Genomic DNA, 18,873 nt, shown 5'->3' with positions numbered 1-18,873 from the left:
TAACCTACTAGATGATTCGGCGAAAACTCGTACGACCGCACGGACCGCAGAGTTTAGGTTTTTACCATAACACCTTCAAGTCTTTGAAACATCCGACCAAGTTCATTGCATATTTAAAAGTTAGATTGAGAGAGGAAAAAGAAATTTATGGAAGAATTTCAAATGTCTTTTCTTGATTCTTTTTTTTACATTTTCTTCGGTCGTCAGTAATTTTTTACAACTGTCTACTCAATTATTTATGTGCCTATCCATTATATACGGTATAGGTCAGACCTCACACCTTAGATACATTACATCTCACTCTGGAATGGCAATAACGATTTTATGAAGACAGAGTGCCGTAAACTCTCCTTTCGAAGTTATCAAGTTCACATATGCTGAAAGATTACATGCTGATCTTGGAACGGAAATGATCAATCTTATAAGTAAAATATTGACGTCTCTGTATACACATATTTTGATATATTATATTATAATAGAAAAGAAAATGAGATTACGGCCTTTATTTATATTTTGTACAATAACTTTGTTAATAATCAATTTTTAATTCAAAATTTAACGCGACTTTATTTATCAATGTGTTGTTAAATTTATTTCAAATTCAATGTTATGAAATATCTGTTACTTATTGTTAGAATGTTATTTATAAAAATGTGACGCTGCGTAATGAGCCAAAAAGAAACAGAGATCCCTCTTTCAAATAGATTTCAAAAATTGGTTTTATTTAAGAAATATTTATAAATATATAGTTTCATTGCAATGAACAGTCGTCTATTTTCCGACAATACAGCGTTTTACTTTCTCGTATTGTTTTTGTTGAAGTTTCGCACATAAACCAGCACTTCGTTAGTCTCTTCGTGTTCACGATTTGTTTAAATCGCTTCGCATTGTCGTAGCTCCCCCGCATTTTACACTTTATTGAAGTCATATTTCATCCGTGCTTTTTTCACAAACATACAAAATACTTGAAATAAATATGCTGTTATTGGACTAACCGTACATCAGATAAAGGTCATTTATCTTGACAAACCTTATCAAAGACTGAACTGTAGGACTTTTATTTTTATTGCTAGCGAGCAGTCTCCGTAAAAGAACCAAATCTCGTAATATTTTATTAGAATCCTACAAGATGTAAAAATACATATTTTTTGGAAATTCTTATCCAGACAATTTGATAAAAGTCTACATGCCTTTCAATATTTTAAGCATTGTTTCTATATATATTATGTTACGGGGGAAAAAGGTTTCTATTGCTGTTTTATATGAGCAAAACAAAACTTCGCTATATAAAAAATATGTACGCACTTTATTTTATGTTATAATCTCAAATTACAATTTATCCTTGGAGTTGATCTTTGCAAAATATAAATTGTTGCAAAACTCGCAAAGCAGAAAATGATGAAAATGATGAAAATGATTAAAGTTAAAACAAAGAGTAAATATTAATTATTTTAATTTAATTAAATGTATATATGTATATCAAACAAATTAAGGAATAATTAATATAAAAGATACATTTATTATATATGAAAATTGTGTATACCTATATTCCCTTAAATAAATTAAAGCTTAAAATGAGTATATATATATATATATCAGAATATATATATAGAATGAAAATAGAATCCATCTCATTTGTCACTTGTCATTACGTCACACATAGCATGCTAATCCAGTTTTAATTGAGACGTCTTGTTTATTCGGCTTTGTGCTCCAACATTAGCGAACAATGTCTCATTTAACTGGCAAAGACCTTTAGCAAATAGGTTGCGTTACATTCAAGAATCTTTGACGGAGACCAAAATGTTAAAGTTAACTTTGATATGAACTTGTCGGCAAAAGTCGGAAATGTAATTATACTTATTGCCATTAAAGTATTCTAGCGGATCGAAAAATAATGTATTTATTTTACATTATGAAAAACTTTTATTCAAAGACATAGATATATAACATTTCTGTTTTAAAAATATACTTTAAAAAATATATTTGTTTAAAAAAATTATTATGATTTGTCCGATTAATATGAAATTTTAAATCAGTTTTTAATAATATATATTTGACATTGGATCATAGGTGCTTTTTATGATTAACAATTATTTCTTGAATTATAACAAAGATCTTTAAAAAAACGCAATTTTTAATTTAAATGTGTGCAGTTTCGCGAAAAATAAATTAATTAAAAAATTTCTTTTGTGATCCGAAAATAATAAGTAATAAAAACGTAGAGGAAAAAAATTGCTTAGTTTTAATTTCAGATAATTCATCGAGACTAAATCGTGGCCATCAGGTATGCGTATATCTAGAACGCTATTATTATTTCTTTATTTTTATATTCTAATTTTACATTTTTTCTAAATAAAAATACATATTTTTATATTAAAACAGAAAAAAATACATTTATCTAATTTTTTAAACAAGTTTTTTATGATGGAAAATATGTTATTTTCTAATTTGCCATATTTCTATAATCCTTTGACTATAATACCTGAATTCATATTACGCTAAAAGTTATATTTAAAAGTTAAATTTTACATAAAAAAATTTATCTATTGAAGATAGTTAAATTTCGGTTAAATTAAGTTGTGAAACTGGGCTTTAATATGCATTTTTCAATTCTTAGATAAATAATCTTAATTAGATATATCTTATATTTATTTGTTTTGTTTTCCAAGTGCCTAATTGTTTCAATGAATCAACTTTTCAAGTACCTTTCGGGTTGTAGAGCCGGGTTGAGAGCGGATTTAACTAAGTACCGCCAGACGGGACCAGAAAAGCCTTACTCCATTTCGTCAATAAATATTGAAAATATCCGTCGCGAAGAGAAAAAGAAAGAGAGACAGAAAAAGAGACAGACGCACTCTGGCATTTGCATCGCAAAAATAAATTCCCAAAAAGGTTTCCGATAGTCGAACACGAAATAGCTGAGTGAAGTAACTTTCCAACGTTTAATTTAAATAAATTCTGACCTTGTTATTTATTATCTGAAATTTCTTACTTTCTGTAGTCAGATTGACTTGCTTGATTCAGGTGAACAGTAATTAAAGTTACCTGAACGATGTTCGAAACTTCGTTGTATTGTAGGATCATTAATCTTCTACAATTATGCTCGAATTTCGTAAATGTAATTACTTGGTAACTGTGCAGGAAAAGTGGATGTAATATCATAAATATTATCATAAATTCTACCATCAATGCGACTTGGTCGATTTCCGGTGCTGAATGGAGTTTATACTGCAGTATTCAAATTTACAATAACCCTAGTTATTGTAACCTTAGTTTAGTACAGTTCTAGTTTATCAGTTCCGCAAAATAACCATAAAACGATTAATCAGACTCATCAAACTACCGGTTGTCGAGATAAAACTGCCGTGTGCAGCCTTTGCTGCCTTTGTGGAGAACATTGTTGCTACAACTACGAGTCTAACAATGTTCATCGATTATGCAAGTTGCTAATGGCTGCTGGATATTAATGGGAAATGGTAAATGCGCATTCTGTTACGAATATTCTGCTACGAATAGTGCCTAGAGGTTCAACTATTGTGCAAAAGTGGTCCCACCGTTTGCAAATCGGTGTGACCGTTACGGAGCTATCCAAGAGGCTCCGGACTGCGGAGGCTGCGGCAGGCGGGCGCCATGAACATCGATCTGCTCCGTTGCGCTCTCCCTGCGTCCCAACTGACTCTGCGGCAGTGAAAATCCTTGTTATCCTTCTAACTAGTTACTCTTGTAAACGAACACGCGATGTTTATTTTGTCTAAGAAACAAAGAGTAATGCGGAAATGCCATTAATGGTCTATATACTCTATATAGTTCGATCAGCGTGCAATTGAGCGCGTAAACATTTCGTTGAAAGCTTTCGCTTATCACGTACGATAAATCTCATTTGCGACGAAAATTGCGCGATATATTTTGCTGCTAATTCCGAAACGCGACAAAGCACGGGTAAAGCAGCCGCAGTCATTTCCGAGATTGATGCTGCGCGCTATGAGATTCATTTCTCCTTGCGTAATTGAAATTTTATGTCTGATATAGTCCAGAGGTCGTGCAAGTTCTCGTCCTCGTGTATAATACAAGTTCTCGAATTTGCCCGCAATATCGGCTTTATATCCAATGAAATCGTGCAACGTGCCATACAATAATTAAATTAATATTCGGCTACAGAGGAACTGTCCAATAAACAAGTTTCCCGTTTGACAGTAGTTAAGGCAATTACAAGAATTTTGCTATGAAGTTAGTCAGATCATTGCAGAATAACTTTTGTTTCAAAGCGACTATGTAAGCCAAAACCGTTTGCGTAGTTTTATCTGTTTGTTTTCTGTAATAAGTTTACCTTGTGTAACGATTACGTAGCGTTCAAAATTGCTTATTTCTCATATATATATATATATATATATATATATATATATATATATATATATAAAACGAACGTAATGAGAATAAAAAAAGATTAAGCATCTGTAAGCTTTGCGGTTAAAATTTCCTTTTTATTTTATACAGATATTTCTTAAATAATATGATTATAACGCGGGAACAATATGGTTGAAAAACGGATTTGCTACCTGAAATTTCATTTACCACGTAACAATTGCTGTGACACATGTAACGTGGTCGTCCTTTTCGAATTAACAGAGAAAATCAACAAAGCAAATTTCGATTGTGTCAATTCATTCACTATTGATCTGTATCATACAATTACAGAGCATTTTTTAGATAGTTTTAAATTATATTGTGTGCAATAATAATATAAACATAACTTTGCTGTACACATAGCAACTTCTCAAAGATAAACGAGTTACTTACGAAAAATACGATATCATGTTCATCTTCGTACACATATTTGTATTCGATCAAAGATCGTAAAATAAATTCCAATAGTTGCAAGAGTTAAAATCATTAAATACAAATAAATTGACAACATTACCTCTTCTAAGTTTAATGTTGATCGTAAATTCGCCAAACCTTAAAAGTAAACTTTACTCTATTTTATTAAAAATTAACTCTAAATAACATAAATGATGTAGTAAATTTTATTTTTATTCGTTATTTACGAATTTATTAAATTTATTTATAATTATAATTATTAAAAATATTTAATGAATAGTAAAGTATAAATTTCAATTAAATTATCTATAAAATTATTTAGAAGTTATATTAAGTAGTAGTAGTAATTATTAAGTGCAATTACACTTATTTACCAAAAAGTTTATAAACCTCCCGAGGGAGAATTCATTGTAATGCCACTTGAGATCTAATACGCTCAGAAAACGTGACAAGAATACCATTAATATTTTTGTAAATGTCTGTGTTCGACATTACAGCATTCCGATTAGTTCGTTTATTGAATGTATAATTTTGCTTTAATGAAAATTAAACACATAATCGGAAAGTTTTATCAATATAATAAAAATTTGCCAAATGGATAATCTCGCGCTGTGAATCGAAAAATAAACGAAACATCAAAAGTAGAGGAACGTCACTAATACTAACATCTCTTGTGTTTGGGTAATATTTTTTAAATAAAAGCTAAAAATAAAATATATTTAAATATAACATATTAAATGTAACATATTTAATTTCTAAAAATAAAATTCTGAAAACATACTACAGTATATATTTATAAGATGTTCGAAGAGCATATCACCCAATAACATTGCATTATTTGATGAGCATCTCGCTCAATAACATTTTGCATTGAGAAGGTAAACAACTCGATACACTTGTGATTAATAATAAATGGAAGACAAAGCGACAGAGTTGCAATGGTATGAAGCCGATAATTTTGCAATATTGAAAGCTATTATTCGTTGAGAATCGACAGTACCAATGGGGTTCTGGGGTGACCTAATTTGTAGCCGACCACGAGTGACAATTACTGACAAACTGGAAATTCGCGTTTCTATCGATTCTCATTGACGTAAGTCTCATTGGCATATCGGATACACGTTTTTCAACCAGAGATCCAATTTCTTCGACAGGCACTCACAAAATTGTCTATTTTACAATATTACAACCAAAAGGAAACTGCGAACGCGGGTAACAATTGAATTGTGTGACACAGAGCTGTTTTAATGAAAATTTGATATTTTGTAAAAACTCATACGTACATTTAAATAAATTATAGCATTAGTGAGTAATTTATTTTCCATTAACTTGAAACGTTTTGAACGAGAGAAAAGAAAAATTACAGCACTTATTTGTCGTAATAATGTTACAGTATGCAGTTTAATTGGAATATGCAAATACTAACAATAACATGCTGAGATTTCAACAGACATTTGTACATCGATTTACATCGCGAATAAAATATCCGAATCGAATAGTCGCTGATTGCTGCGAACCATATTTTTTTATTTAGTATATAAATCTATATTCAAATGATGTAGATTTGTGTTACGTGCATACAGTTTCGCGCATGCATTTGTAAACTTTCTGTAATATTTTTTTTTTTTGCGACCGATTTTATTTTTAAAAAATTTAATTTAACGGTGTAAACATTTCTACCATCAAACAACACATTTTTGTAGAAGATACGTAAGAAAGATAAACAGAAGGAACAGGTAAACGGATGTAAAGATAAACTGTCACTGCACCTGAGCGAAGCATTGGTCATTATTCACCATGCACGCTCTCTGAATAAACCCACAGGATCATAAATTCAAGCCTCGCGTATAACGGATTAAGAGCTCTCACGGTGAAAACAAATCCTCCGATTACTGATGCTTCATTATTATTATTATCTGCGTTAATATCCACATTTGTTTCATACGCGGTGAAATTATTTTCGTTTTAATTGTGTCTTGTATCATGATAATGTCGAATTACAAATTCTTTGAAGCTCTTAAGCGTTCTTATATACGAATAAATTTACTTGTAAAAAAGGAGGCATTCCAAGTCTCTCAACAATTTTATTATTCTGCAGGATACTTTACAAGCATTAAAAGATCTTGTGTATTAAAGTTTTGTACTTTAGAAAATCAAGTTCGCGTTTTCTCTTGCATTTTGTTGTATTGCGCGCGGGTACCCTTTACTCTGGGCTAGATTACGTTTCTCATAGCTTTGAAGTTTTTCTCTGTGAAATTGCGAAATGGCGTGAAATCAGCGCATTTCGTCGCCACGATTCGATGCACTGCATTAAATTCTTTCAAAACATCGTGACAGATGACCGCAGCACGCAAACCAGAGAACGTTTTTGTTTGTAAAAAAAAAAAGAAAATTGCTTATTCATTCTGAACTTTTATGAATATTTTTACCTATCGAATTTTAATTATTCATTTTTTAATACGCACAACATATCTTTTAGACATCTACGATCGGCCACTAATTGAAAAAAAATTACGCAGCCTCATATATCTTTTCACGAGATATTTGACGGAGTGGCTTTTATGATGTAGTATTGTAGTGTCAATTAACGAAATATAAATTTTATTGGAATTTGCTGCAGTTTTCGTATATGCGGTACGAAATATGGTCGGAATAAATCGTTGCGATCAAAATATACCTGGACTGATGCAGCGTTTGTGCTCTTATTGCATTGAACATCTATTTAAACACTTCATAAAAAGGACGTTAAATTTGACGATCAGAGAGAAAATATAAGAACTCCAAGTCTTTCGATATGCATTTACGATAACTTTGTAACGTGATATAAACTTGCGTGCAGCGACTTTATGTAATACTATTTAATGTTACTCGATAAAACTTTTAACGGTCAGGGCGGGCTAACGACGTCAGTTTCAGCCTAACAACAGTTTTGTCGATATCCCCTTAAGACTCGAAAGCAACGTACGGCAAAAGCTACCTTGTCATCCCAAGGGAAAGGCTTTTCCCCTTGCTTTGCCTTGTTTCTTTTTTTCATCGGAAAACATCTCCAAATTTACACACGCGAGGGAAGTCTCGTCTATATAGCTGTCCGGAGTAAATTGCGTTGAAACATCGATACATGCGGGGGAAAAAAAATAAAAAAAAAAGCATAACTGTCTCATCGTCGACACGCGCACTTGATACCGCGAGGCAGAACAGAGCGAGGGCGGGGCGGGTCCTTTGTTTCGCGAAATCCGAAATTCGCGGTGCGAGTTGCGTAATAGAATCATCATGCGTTTTCTGTCCGACGCGAACACGCACTTTGTAGCGCAAATCGAGGGGTAGAATTTAATCGGCGCGATATAGGCATCGCGTGCGCACGATGGTACGATGTGTGCTCTCGCAGGCATCGACAAGCGGAAAAGGCCGTTAAGTTGGACGGATTAATACGGAGGGGCTCCGGTTTGAAGTCGTGCACTTGGCGTTACCATTACCACCATCGATCCTGCCCAGCGTCCGGCTCCGCTCGGCATACGGCGCGGAAAATGTTTTCAGCCTGTGTAATGGTGGTCGGGGACAATGTTGATCGAAAGGGCGTATCGGCTTTGCGCAGGGAAATAACGAAATCATATCACGCTTACCCTCACTTACTCAAGCGGAAGATATTGACACTTTAATTACAAAATATTGTTTCAGCTCATTAATGATTTTTGTTTTATTTAAACGCATTGCAATTGAATTATTTCTATAAATCTAATACTGTAAAGAGTTTATTTTTTATATTATTTTTTTTTATCTTATGTGTGTGTGTCTGTGTATGTGTATGTGCGTATGTGTGTTGTTTGTTGTATCTTGAAGAAGACGAAAGCGATGACGTTTTTTGTAATCGATTTTTATGGTTATTACAGCAGTAAAATATTTTCCTGAGATTTTCTATTTTATTATTATATCTCTTTATTTTTTTTTCTACAATACGCAATTTGCGCCACACGCACAAAGAAAAATGCATTATCTTTGCAAATATATGTATATCTTTTTTTTTACAACAGTTGCATCATTACGCTGCCATTTCTTTTGCCTAGGGCAGTTGAAAAATATACGTTTTACATCCTTTAACGTCGCTTGGTGAAAAACGGTGACCCGGTTTGAAACAAAGTTATAATGACATGTAACACGAGAATCGATGGAAAATTAAGTAAAGGATGAAATTATGTAGTTTCAATGCATTAATTAAAAACTATGAAATGACGCGAGTTTCGTTCCAGCTTTATCATCATAGTATAATTTTATTATTCGATATGCTTTCCGATGAAAATTTGGAAGTTTACAAAAGGAATAACCTTATATAAATAGATCTTTGATCTCTGTCTATTAACAATGTATGAAATAAGGAAAATTGCGGCAGTGAATATGTATGAGTCGTAGTGATCTTGAATTCCAACATGACTTCCGACGTGGATGTACATATATCTTTCCGAATTGAGTGTTCTGTGGTAAAGAAAACCGCGCGATAACCGCACATGTTTGCAGGTTTGCAGATAGCCAATTAAGGAGTTATCGCCAAGCGCTGAAATTTCTCTAAAAAAAAGAATCAATAAGCGTACCTTATTTTACGAAGCTTTAAATTGGAAAAGCAGAAAAATCTGCGATATGTTAATATGTATAATTAATATTTCTTTAAACTTATTATAAAATTTTAAAAATTATCAGTTTATTTCATTTTTAACATTACTTTATAACTATTTTATGTTATAAAATTTTATTTTGTTTCAAAAATTTTTTATTATTTATTATATTTTTTTACATTTAATTTTATTTTATATGTTATTAAATTTATCTTTACTTTATTTATATATTATATATACTTGTGTGTTTTAAGCAAATATTTAAAAAATAAATTCTAATTTATTATTAAAAAATCTGATAATGAATTGGATATTAGATCAGTATGTAAATAATAAAGAAATAAATAGTGCCATATTTCAGTTATTAGATAAATACATTTTTCAGTTCCATAAACTGTGTATCGATATAGCTGTCGGACTTAATAAACGACAATCGTAAATTGAAACTAGAAATAATATTTTAAATTACTTTACTTGTCAAGTTTAATAATGATGTTACAAATATGTTTCTCTTATATTAAAAAAACATATATAATGCAGTGTTAATATTAAAAAAGTATGCTTTTTTAAAACTATTAAACTCTTGATAGTAGCTTATTTTATAGTATAATATTTTATATTATATTTTTATGAAAATTTTTGGGATATCAACTTTCTATTCTGACTGATGACTCTAGGTGACTGATGACTGTAGGAATAAAATAGTTACAGACATATGTATATGTACGCGCATGTCGTGTGCTCATAAACCACAGACACTATAATTAGAAGCACCACTTGAATTAACAACACGTATTTCAGCTGTATCAACTCATCACATTTCACGGAGATTATAGACACACCCACGTTAATTTTTAGAAATTGGATATATCACTACATACGGTCTTCTAAAACTCATGGAAGGTAAACACGCGCGTTTATTCCTTGAAAAATTTAGATCTTATTTGTTTTGAAAAGGCGGATTAAATGTCTCCGTAGATCAAGAAACTTGATACCTTAAGAGATTACAGATTTCATAGTAAACAATCGGGCAGTTTTTTATCTGTAGTTCTGTTTTTCTTATAGAGCAATTGCTCTGAAGCTTATTGTCACACAGTAACATTCTCTCTTTTTTTTCTCTTTTACTTTTTAAGAAAACTATAACCAAGAAAAGATACTTTCGCTTGTCAGATAATCTATGTCTCTCGAAGTCATTTACGCCAACAGTGTATCGATCGAATATTTAATTCGCACTATAGACATTCTACGTGTATTCTATTTAAAAACGTTCTGTTTATAAATTTATATTATTCGATTGTACATACATAAGTAATGTCTGCAATTGAGATACACAGTGGACGTTGCAGTGATAAATATCGTCGATATAGAACGACGCGCTAGGCGGCGCATTTCACAGGTAATCGCACGCAGCTTGCTAGAAAGTTCAAAGTCAGTTTTCTTGCTGTGAGGTGCAAATGTGATTGCCGCGGATGCCGCAGTGGAATCGATGGTGACGCTTCGCTGGGGCCATGCCGCGGTAACGCATCGGAAGCAAGAGGAGGATACAGGAAGAAACTAGGGCACCAGAACAGAGACAATAAGAAACGGACAGCGGGAAAGGATTGCGGGAATGTTTTCGCAGGAATATTGATGGACACGATTTTCCAAACTCTCGCATTTATTCCTCAAATGTTTCCTTGGTCATTTTTAAGAAGAAACTTAATACGTGCATTATTAAGTCGACGCACGTAGACTATACATTTGCAGTTCGCTCACGATCTGTGCGAAGCAATAGCGATATTGTTTGAGGAACCGTGTCCAAAGGAAATTGCTTATATGTCCAGCTATATAATTTTATTTATATGTGCACACACTCGACATTACGATACAACGGTTCGTTATTGAAGAAATTAGTAGCGATCATAGAACAGAAAATGCTTAAAAAAACACTGAAAAAAATGATAGTTTCTCACTTGGTTTCTGAGTTTTCTTTAAGTTACGATTGATTGAAGAGTTAGTTTTTAAAAACTTGATCTTTTTGTAAAGAATAATCAATAAAAAATTAGCATTTGAATGATGGCAGGGATTATAATTAATATAATTAATAATTATGAATATAAAATGTAATCTAACTATATTGTAATTGAGGGAATTTTTTATTTCTACTGATTTATTGTAATAATATAAGTCTTTTCAAGTTTTATTATATTTTAATTTAAAACTCTTATTATTTTATATTAAAAATAGATATTATTGTCTTTTCTCTGTGTAATATAACTTTATAGAATTAATGATGAACTCCTGAAGCAGTTTTTTTTCCTCTACAATAAAGTTTATAAAAGAAACGCTTTGATTTGCATTTTGAAGTATTTTTATATATTATCTTTCTCTATCTTCCCTATTCTCTCTGTGTCTTTCTCAGTTGGCCCTCCCTACATCCGTCTTATCTAAAAATAACGATTCTCCTTGGAGAATCGATGTAGCACTATTGAAATAGGGATACACTCCCCGGAAAATTCAGATTTACTGTTTCATCAGATTTTGTTTAATCCGCTAACGGAAATATTAGATATTTGGCATGCAATGTACGGTGTTTATTATCATATGAAATTAAAAATTGTTTATTTAGGCAATAGAAAGAATATTTGTGTTATGCGAATTATTATTCCTGTATTGCGTTGCGATGCAATATGGTGTGAAAATGTAATCTCTGCGGTATCGTGATTACATTTTTACGTTAAACTCCGGTTGCATCAACTGTGCTGTATTTTGCACAGGATTTTCATCATCCAATATTGCGTTTCCATGCTCTGAAGTGAATATTATGCATGCTTTTCACGCAGAGATTTCTTGGCTAACACGTTTTCAAGTACCCATGAAAAACAAAATAATATGTAATCAAACAAAATAAGTCAAACATAGTTTTTTATTTTTCGCGAAAAAATACGCTAACGAAAATTACAAAATTAATCACGTTTTCTATATATTTATGTTTTACTTCACGCAATAATGTAGTTTGTTAAATTCTGTAATAAGTGTAATATATCGTTAGTGACATATCGCTGGTCTGCATACATGCATTCATTTTACGAAGGCAGTCAACATTTTAAGCGGATTAAAGTAAACTACGGATCTTGTTAATTAAGCGCTTTGTATTTGTCTGTAAATTATTATTATTATAGGTTATCGGATAATCGATAAACTATAGGTGAGCCATGAAGAGACCATGAACTGATGGTGAACTTCAATTAAGCGTGCTATCACCGACGGTGATAGCACGCTTAATTGAAAATCTTCATTCTGTATACGTTTATAACGACTTTGTTGAATTCTGATAATGTGTAAATCACATTTCCGGGCTCGTATACATGTTTACAGAGATGGAAATATATTGTATAAATATAACAACTGAAATTGCTGTTTCAGGAAACGTGGTGCAGGCGATGGTGGCACATCTCCCAGAGGAGCGTCTCTCTATCGGCCAGTTCTTACTCGCCAAAGTTAAATCCGCTTCTGATGAAGCAATTGAAAGAGCCTAAAGCCACGGAAAAAGAGACGAAGAAAACTGCAAGGGTGACGTCGGCAGAAAAGGTGGAGCCCGAGAGCATCGGTGAGTTACTTACCTCGTCTATTCAAACCAACCATGCATAACAAACATGTTATATTACATATAACAACAATTGTAAATTTTTTTTAAATTTTATCTCGTGATATGTTTAACGTGAAACACTAAAGCTTATAGGATTTTTATATAAATGCAATAAATGCAATCTCTTTTTGAAAGGTGTATCTTTTGAAAATTTTTTAAAAAGAAATTGACGTCAATTTAATTGTGCAATATCTTTACTGTAATTATTTAATTTTTTATATAAATAGACTTTTGTATTAATCATGCAATCTTAATGCACAAGACATGCATGTAAAAATATTCATGCTTTTGGCATCATTAGCACAATTTCAAACGCGCTGGTGCATTAATTGTACAAAAATATCAGATATATATGCAAATAATTTCTATTGCGTGTTACATACGTAACTAAAGTATTAAATCATTGCGTCTCCCATTCTCAAACGAAAGAGAAAGAAACACGTGAAACAATTAAAGTACCGCGACGAAGTAACAAAGGCATGAGTTTTTCCATTTCCAACAAATAAAGGACACTAATAGAAAGCGAGCTCGCCTTCGCGCGGAGAAGTTCCGTAATACTCTTTACTCAAAGAGTACAACAAGAGCGCCTACGCGGAGATCGACTTACACAGTTTCCGTTATACTATATAAGGCTCGCAGTGTACATTTACAGCACTGCTTGGTCCGCAACCGATGTAACGCTTGACGCTGAATTCACACTGAAAGCTTTCACGATCCTCGCATTTACGACTGTGCCGTGTACACTCCAAAATAAATCGATAATTGCACCGCTCGTCGCACTCAGCGAGCAAACTGGGACATTATTGCGCTTAAATAATTATACCGCTAAAAGATATTTGACGCACATGACAAAAATTGGTGTTTGCAATACAGATCAAAATTGTTATACTTTGCCTGCATTTTTGGAAACTTCTTGTTATTGTTAGCAATATTTCCTTTTGTTCGTAGTATTAACGAAATATTTTAGTCTATTGCTATGTTGCTAATTTTATGCTTGCAATTGCGGTAATATAATTTAATGCAAGTCACTATGAGTCCGCATTCCAGACTACATGATAGCCTGCCAAGACGTCTTTTGAAGTCTACGGTAGTTAAGTCTTTGGAAGAATCGATAACATCAACTTCTGTTCCAAAAATATATGTCGAGAATAACATCGCGTCATCTGGGCCTTCAATATATCATTTAATTTTTGCGTTGCGAAACATATGACATTTAAATTAGTGTTCGTAACTCGATTTCTGTTCTTGGCACAACGTAACCGTTTGAGTATAGATTGCAGATAAAATGTTTGACATAATTCCAAATTCTTTTTTACAAAGTTATGTCATTTTACGAAAAGTAAAATATTGGGATTTAATTTCAACGATGTCTACTAAAATGGCACTTAATAATTATTATATTTTTTTTTAATTTTCTTAAAAAAGAGGAGTAGTAAATATGAATAAATGAGAGATTGTCACATATTATTATTTATTATACATTTAGTACATTCAAATTACATCGATCATTCGTGCTTTGTGCAATACTATTGTATGCAATAATACATTGAATCTTTAATGTATTATGTTGTAATACATATTAAAATTTATTACCTGCTCTAATATGACTCGTGTGGACTTATCCACTTGGAATAATAAACTAATTGATTGATAGCACTTACGTACCCAATAAATTATTTTGACTATCAACATATTCTCTTGCGACATTTTCGTTATTTGTTGGCGGAAACATATCTTTAAAAAATTCTTATTCTATTTTCAGCAATGTTTATTCGATTGAAAGTTATCTTTCCGTAAACTGAATACCGTTTTCTTTTTCACAAAAAAAAAAAAAGAAAGATTATTTTCAGTAGCATCAAGAAATTTTATCTTCACGTAACGTCATTAAAAATAATAACGTTATCTTCTATTCTCGTCCGTCTCAATCGCATTAAAGAATTATATATCATACAAAAGATTTCCCATTTAGGATGCTTGCGTGTATTAGTTTTGCCCGTTAGTCCCATTGAGACTATCCTCGAGCACCTCGAATTCCTCAAATTCCATTTTGCCGAAATCATCACCGATCTTCCAGCTCGAGTTCACCTCCCATCTCGTCAATGCACTTGGCATGAATCTGTTCGGATAATTGGATTTCAAGTCGTCTAGATCGCCCAGCTTAAAGTCAGCTTTGAAGGTTTTCCTTGATTCCTTGGAATCTTCCTTCTTTGGTTCTAGACCAATTACCACTGGCGGCTCCCGTTGCACCTGTGTGATTTCCTCGTTACCTTCGTTCCTCTGTGCCTCATCCTTTTGCCTGTTGTCGATCGTCGTAATCTCGATACTGGGTGTCTCCGCGATTGTACATTGTCTGAGATCGCCACATTTGTCGCGATTGCGACGCGACGGTTGTCCTTCGATGAGTCTGCCGGTCAACTCCAGTCTGCTATCGCAAGAGTTGCTCTTCACCAACTTGAACTTCACGTAATCGTTTGATTTATCGATTAGTTTGAACCCATTGCCGATCAACGGCGATACCAATGGCCCGTTATGCATGTTGACCACTTTCCCACCGTAATAAGTTACGGAGGTACCGCATTCACGGATCTTCCTCAACACGTCTTGGGACACATAATGCCCCGGACCACTCGCGCCTGCATCGTCATCATTGCAATTTACGTCCTCGTCATCGGATGACGTACAATGGGCGCCACTCCCAGGATCAGTGTCGGGATAATCGCTGGACACCCCGGAACTCACACTGCCGGAATCCCAATTTTGATGGTGATGGTGATGATGATGATGATGATGATGATGGTAACGGCCGACCTTGTTCTTTGAACAATTAGAACCGCTTGGTGACGTGTTTCCGCTTCTAGCTTCGAAACTTTGCGCGAGGATTCTCGTTTTCGACTCACATCGCGGACTTCCGAGTTCCTCCTTGGCGACAAAAACGGTCGATGACGTGGACTTGGTCTCGAAGAGTCTCGTGAGATCTTTCGCTCTGCTGGAACATCTGGATCTGAACATAATACATTGATTATGACAGTTTCACAAACAATCGAAGAAGGAAGATTTTTAAAGCTTTTGCTACATCAGTCAATACATTAATTTTGATATTAACTTACATTTTCGGTTTAAAACTCTCACCTGTAATTTTGCTGAAATTTCGGTAATATTATTATCTTAGTCGCGAATAATCGAATTACAGACTATTCAACACGCAGACAGTTCCAACGTAAACTTTGTCATCATTTGCCGTTCCATTAAACTTAACGTTATTTCGGGCTGATTTAGATCTAGAGTACCGTCACCCTGTATTTAATTCATCCGTACTTCAACGTACTAAAACCATTTGAGTCTGTAAGGTATGCTTATTGTCAAAACACTCGCATACGCGTTGTGAATAATAAAAGTTCCGTTGTCGGGTACATTCAACATTACGCTACCTGGATTCTTCGCGTGTCTTGTCGGACATTTCGTCGTATCGACTGTCGTCCATGCTAGTCAGATCCTTCATGCTGACACTCCTCCTTGTCTTGTCGTCTCTGGAGAACTCGGTGTCGGATATACTTTTCTTTTTCTCGAGAGTGTTCTCGAACATGCGTCTCACGTTTCTGACGGTATCCGGATCTGGTAACTCTTCGTCAATCAGCTCACGGTTCACCCGTATAGGTTGATAGAAGAAGTGTTTTCTGATGGACGACTGCCTGGAGCTTTTAGCGGTGCCGCCGGTGCTCTCGGATCGCTCGTCATTTCTTTCGCAATTCTCCGTCTTCTTCTGGATCGTGCCGGCGACTTTGCACGTAGGTTCAACCCTGGCCAATGGCGACGATTTTCGCTCCACCGGCTCGGCGCGAACCGGCTCAATGATAACAACGTTGTTGTCCATTAGCAATTCTTGGAACGAATACTCGCGCAGATATTGCATCAGTCCATCGTATGTGACGTCGCCCCGGGCGGTGCTGAACATGTTCTTGCTGAACATATGCGACTTGACGATCTTGTAACGCACATGATCGAACTCTTGACCGTCGTCTTGGCACTCTATCGAGTCCATGCAGCTTCTAGACCTGGTGAGATTGGTGTGTGATTTTTTACCGTCGCCCGTTCTCAGCGTCGCTGAATTATTGGTGCTTCCGACGTTTCTTGACGGCCGATCGTCCTCGATACCATCGTCCACCGATCTTCTTCGGGAATCGCTACCGGATTCGGAACCGAGACCGAGATCAGAACTTTCTGACCTCGCCTCGAAACCCAGACTGCCCTTTACGACGTTGCACGCCTTGCCGAGGATGTTGGATGTTTCCTTTACAATCCTCTCGAATCTGCCTTCGTTTTGCTTATTCCGTGCTGCTTCCTTCTCGGTACTTTTCCGCTCGAAGAAATTTCTCGCGTCCTCTATCACCGCTCCATTTTCCGCATTTTCCGGTGTAGCTTCCTGCAAAATTAATTTGCCAATTGATTTAATGCATTTCCGTTCCATTTCCGACGAGAAAGAGAGAGAGAGAGAGATGTCAGTTTTTATTAAATGAAAATATGAGTGAGAAGATGAAATTGCGCGCGCGAAATTAAAGTGCAACTTTACAAATTGGCAACATTATAAATTACTTAGCAGTAATGAGTATTTAATTGAATAAAAAACCACTGCGAAAATGTAGATGTTAAAGTCACATCACGATGTCGCAGAACCACTCAATATTCCGACGTGCATGTGTACGACGCGCATGCAGAGAATTCTGAATCTCTACTTTCCACTTCTGTAAAGAAGATCTCGCTTCTGATGTACTTTAGGGGAAATGTGATTTTTTCCCTTGGTATTTCTTATGGTGTCTCACAAATAAAAATCTTTGAAAAATTTTAATGTTACAAACGCTGATAGAACGAGAAGATTATTGAGATAAGACTAATTAAAATTTTCTTTGTTCTTGATAGGAATAATCATATCTCATACCAACCTTCGCCTTTCTTCCAAGAACCTCTTCATTTACATTATTAATAGATTTAATTACGGAGGCGTCGATATGGTCGTTCGCTTCCTCCGTAATCTCCTGCGATCTCTTATCTTTTGGCACGTCCTCGACGACAGCGTCGATCTCCACAATGGAGCGTCGATGGCGTCTCCTGGTGACGTCATTATCGACAACTTTGATAACTTGTGGTCGTCGTGACATCTCGTTTTGGTCCTGATTAACCGAGATCCAGAGCGACTTGTAGCCGTTTACCTCGTCGATCTTGTGGCCCACCTCCTCGCAAGAGGTTACAAAATTCTCAACATTGGCTCCCCTGCGATCGGCCTTGGAGGAGGAGGAGGAGGAGGGAACGTACTGATCCACGAATTGGTTCGCCGTGCTAATCTCCGAATCTGCCCCGGAACTCTCGTCGGTTTCCCGATGCTTTCGTCGGCTCGAGTCCGATCCCTTGGACGGATTGAGATCTTTGTGACCTTCTTTCCCAGATTCGTCGTCGCCTCGAGCGGGATTATCCTCGTTCACCGTGTGCTCCTTACATTTCTCCTCATCCGTGGCGTTACTGCTCCTCGTCGGCGAAACCTCGCTCGCCCTGCTCGGCTCGTTGAATTCAAGTACTCTTAAATCTCGCAAACCGTGTACCTTCTTACACGCGAAATTATCGTCCCTTGATGAGTTGGTCTCGTTGTATTCCAGCCGTATATTGGAGAGCGGCAGCAAATTTAGTACGTCGAAGTATTCCAATTCCCCGTCGTCTTCGAAGAGAACGCTGTCTAAGCTCCTGTGTTCCTTGCGCTTGCGCTTCACCTGAATGGGAAAGAGCATCTAAGCGCGTGCTTTTTATACATTTTTTTTTAATGGAAAATTTTTG

At 34.9% G+C, this 18,873-nt stretch overlaps 2 protein-coding genes across 2 annotated transcripts in view; one reads left to right on the top strand and one right to left on the bottom strand.

Moving 5' to 3' along the window:
* LOC105827823 (calcium uniporter protein, mitochondrial) overlaps window positions 1-18,873 on the top strand; it is a 55,607-nt gene that overhangs the window by 6,763 nt on the left and 29,971 nt on the right. The window contains exon 2 of the mRNA XM_028189343.2: window positions 12,831-13,014. Within this exon, the coding sequence (XP_028045144.1) occupies window positions 12,831-13,014 (184 nt within the window). The remainder of the gene's footprint in view (window positions 1-12,830; window positions 13,015-18,873) is intronic.
* LOC105829053 overlaps window positions 14,506-18,873 on the bottom strand; it is a 30,578-nt gene continuing 26,210 nt past the window's right edge. The window contains exons 5-7 of the mRNA XM_028189337.2: window positions 17,991-18,809; window positions 16,482-17,473; window positions 14,506-16,054 (exon numbers count right to left, since the gene is read on the bottom strand). Coding sequence (XP_028045138.2) covers window positions 15,037-16,054; window positions 16,482-17,473; window positions 17,991-18,809 — 2,829 coding nt within the window. The 3' untranslated portion in view covers window positions 14,506-15,036. The remainder of the gene's footprint in view (window positions 16,055-16,481; window positions 17,474-17,990; window positions 18,810-18,873) is intronic.

Source organism: Monomorium pharaonis, chromosome 3 (genome assembly GCF_013373865.1).
Source record: "Monomorium pharaonis isolate MP-MQ-018 chromosome 3, ASM1337386v2, whole genome shotgun sequence".
Lineage (NCBI taxonomy): Eukaryota > Metazoa > Arthropoda > Insecta > Hymenoptera > Formicidae > Monomorium > Monomorium pharaonis.
This window is presented reverse-complemented; position numbering and strand designations above follow the sequence as displayed.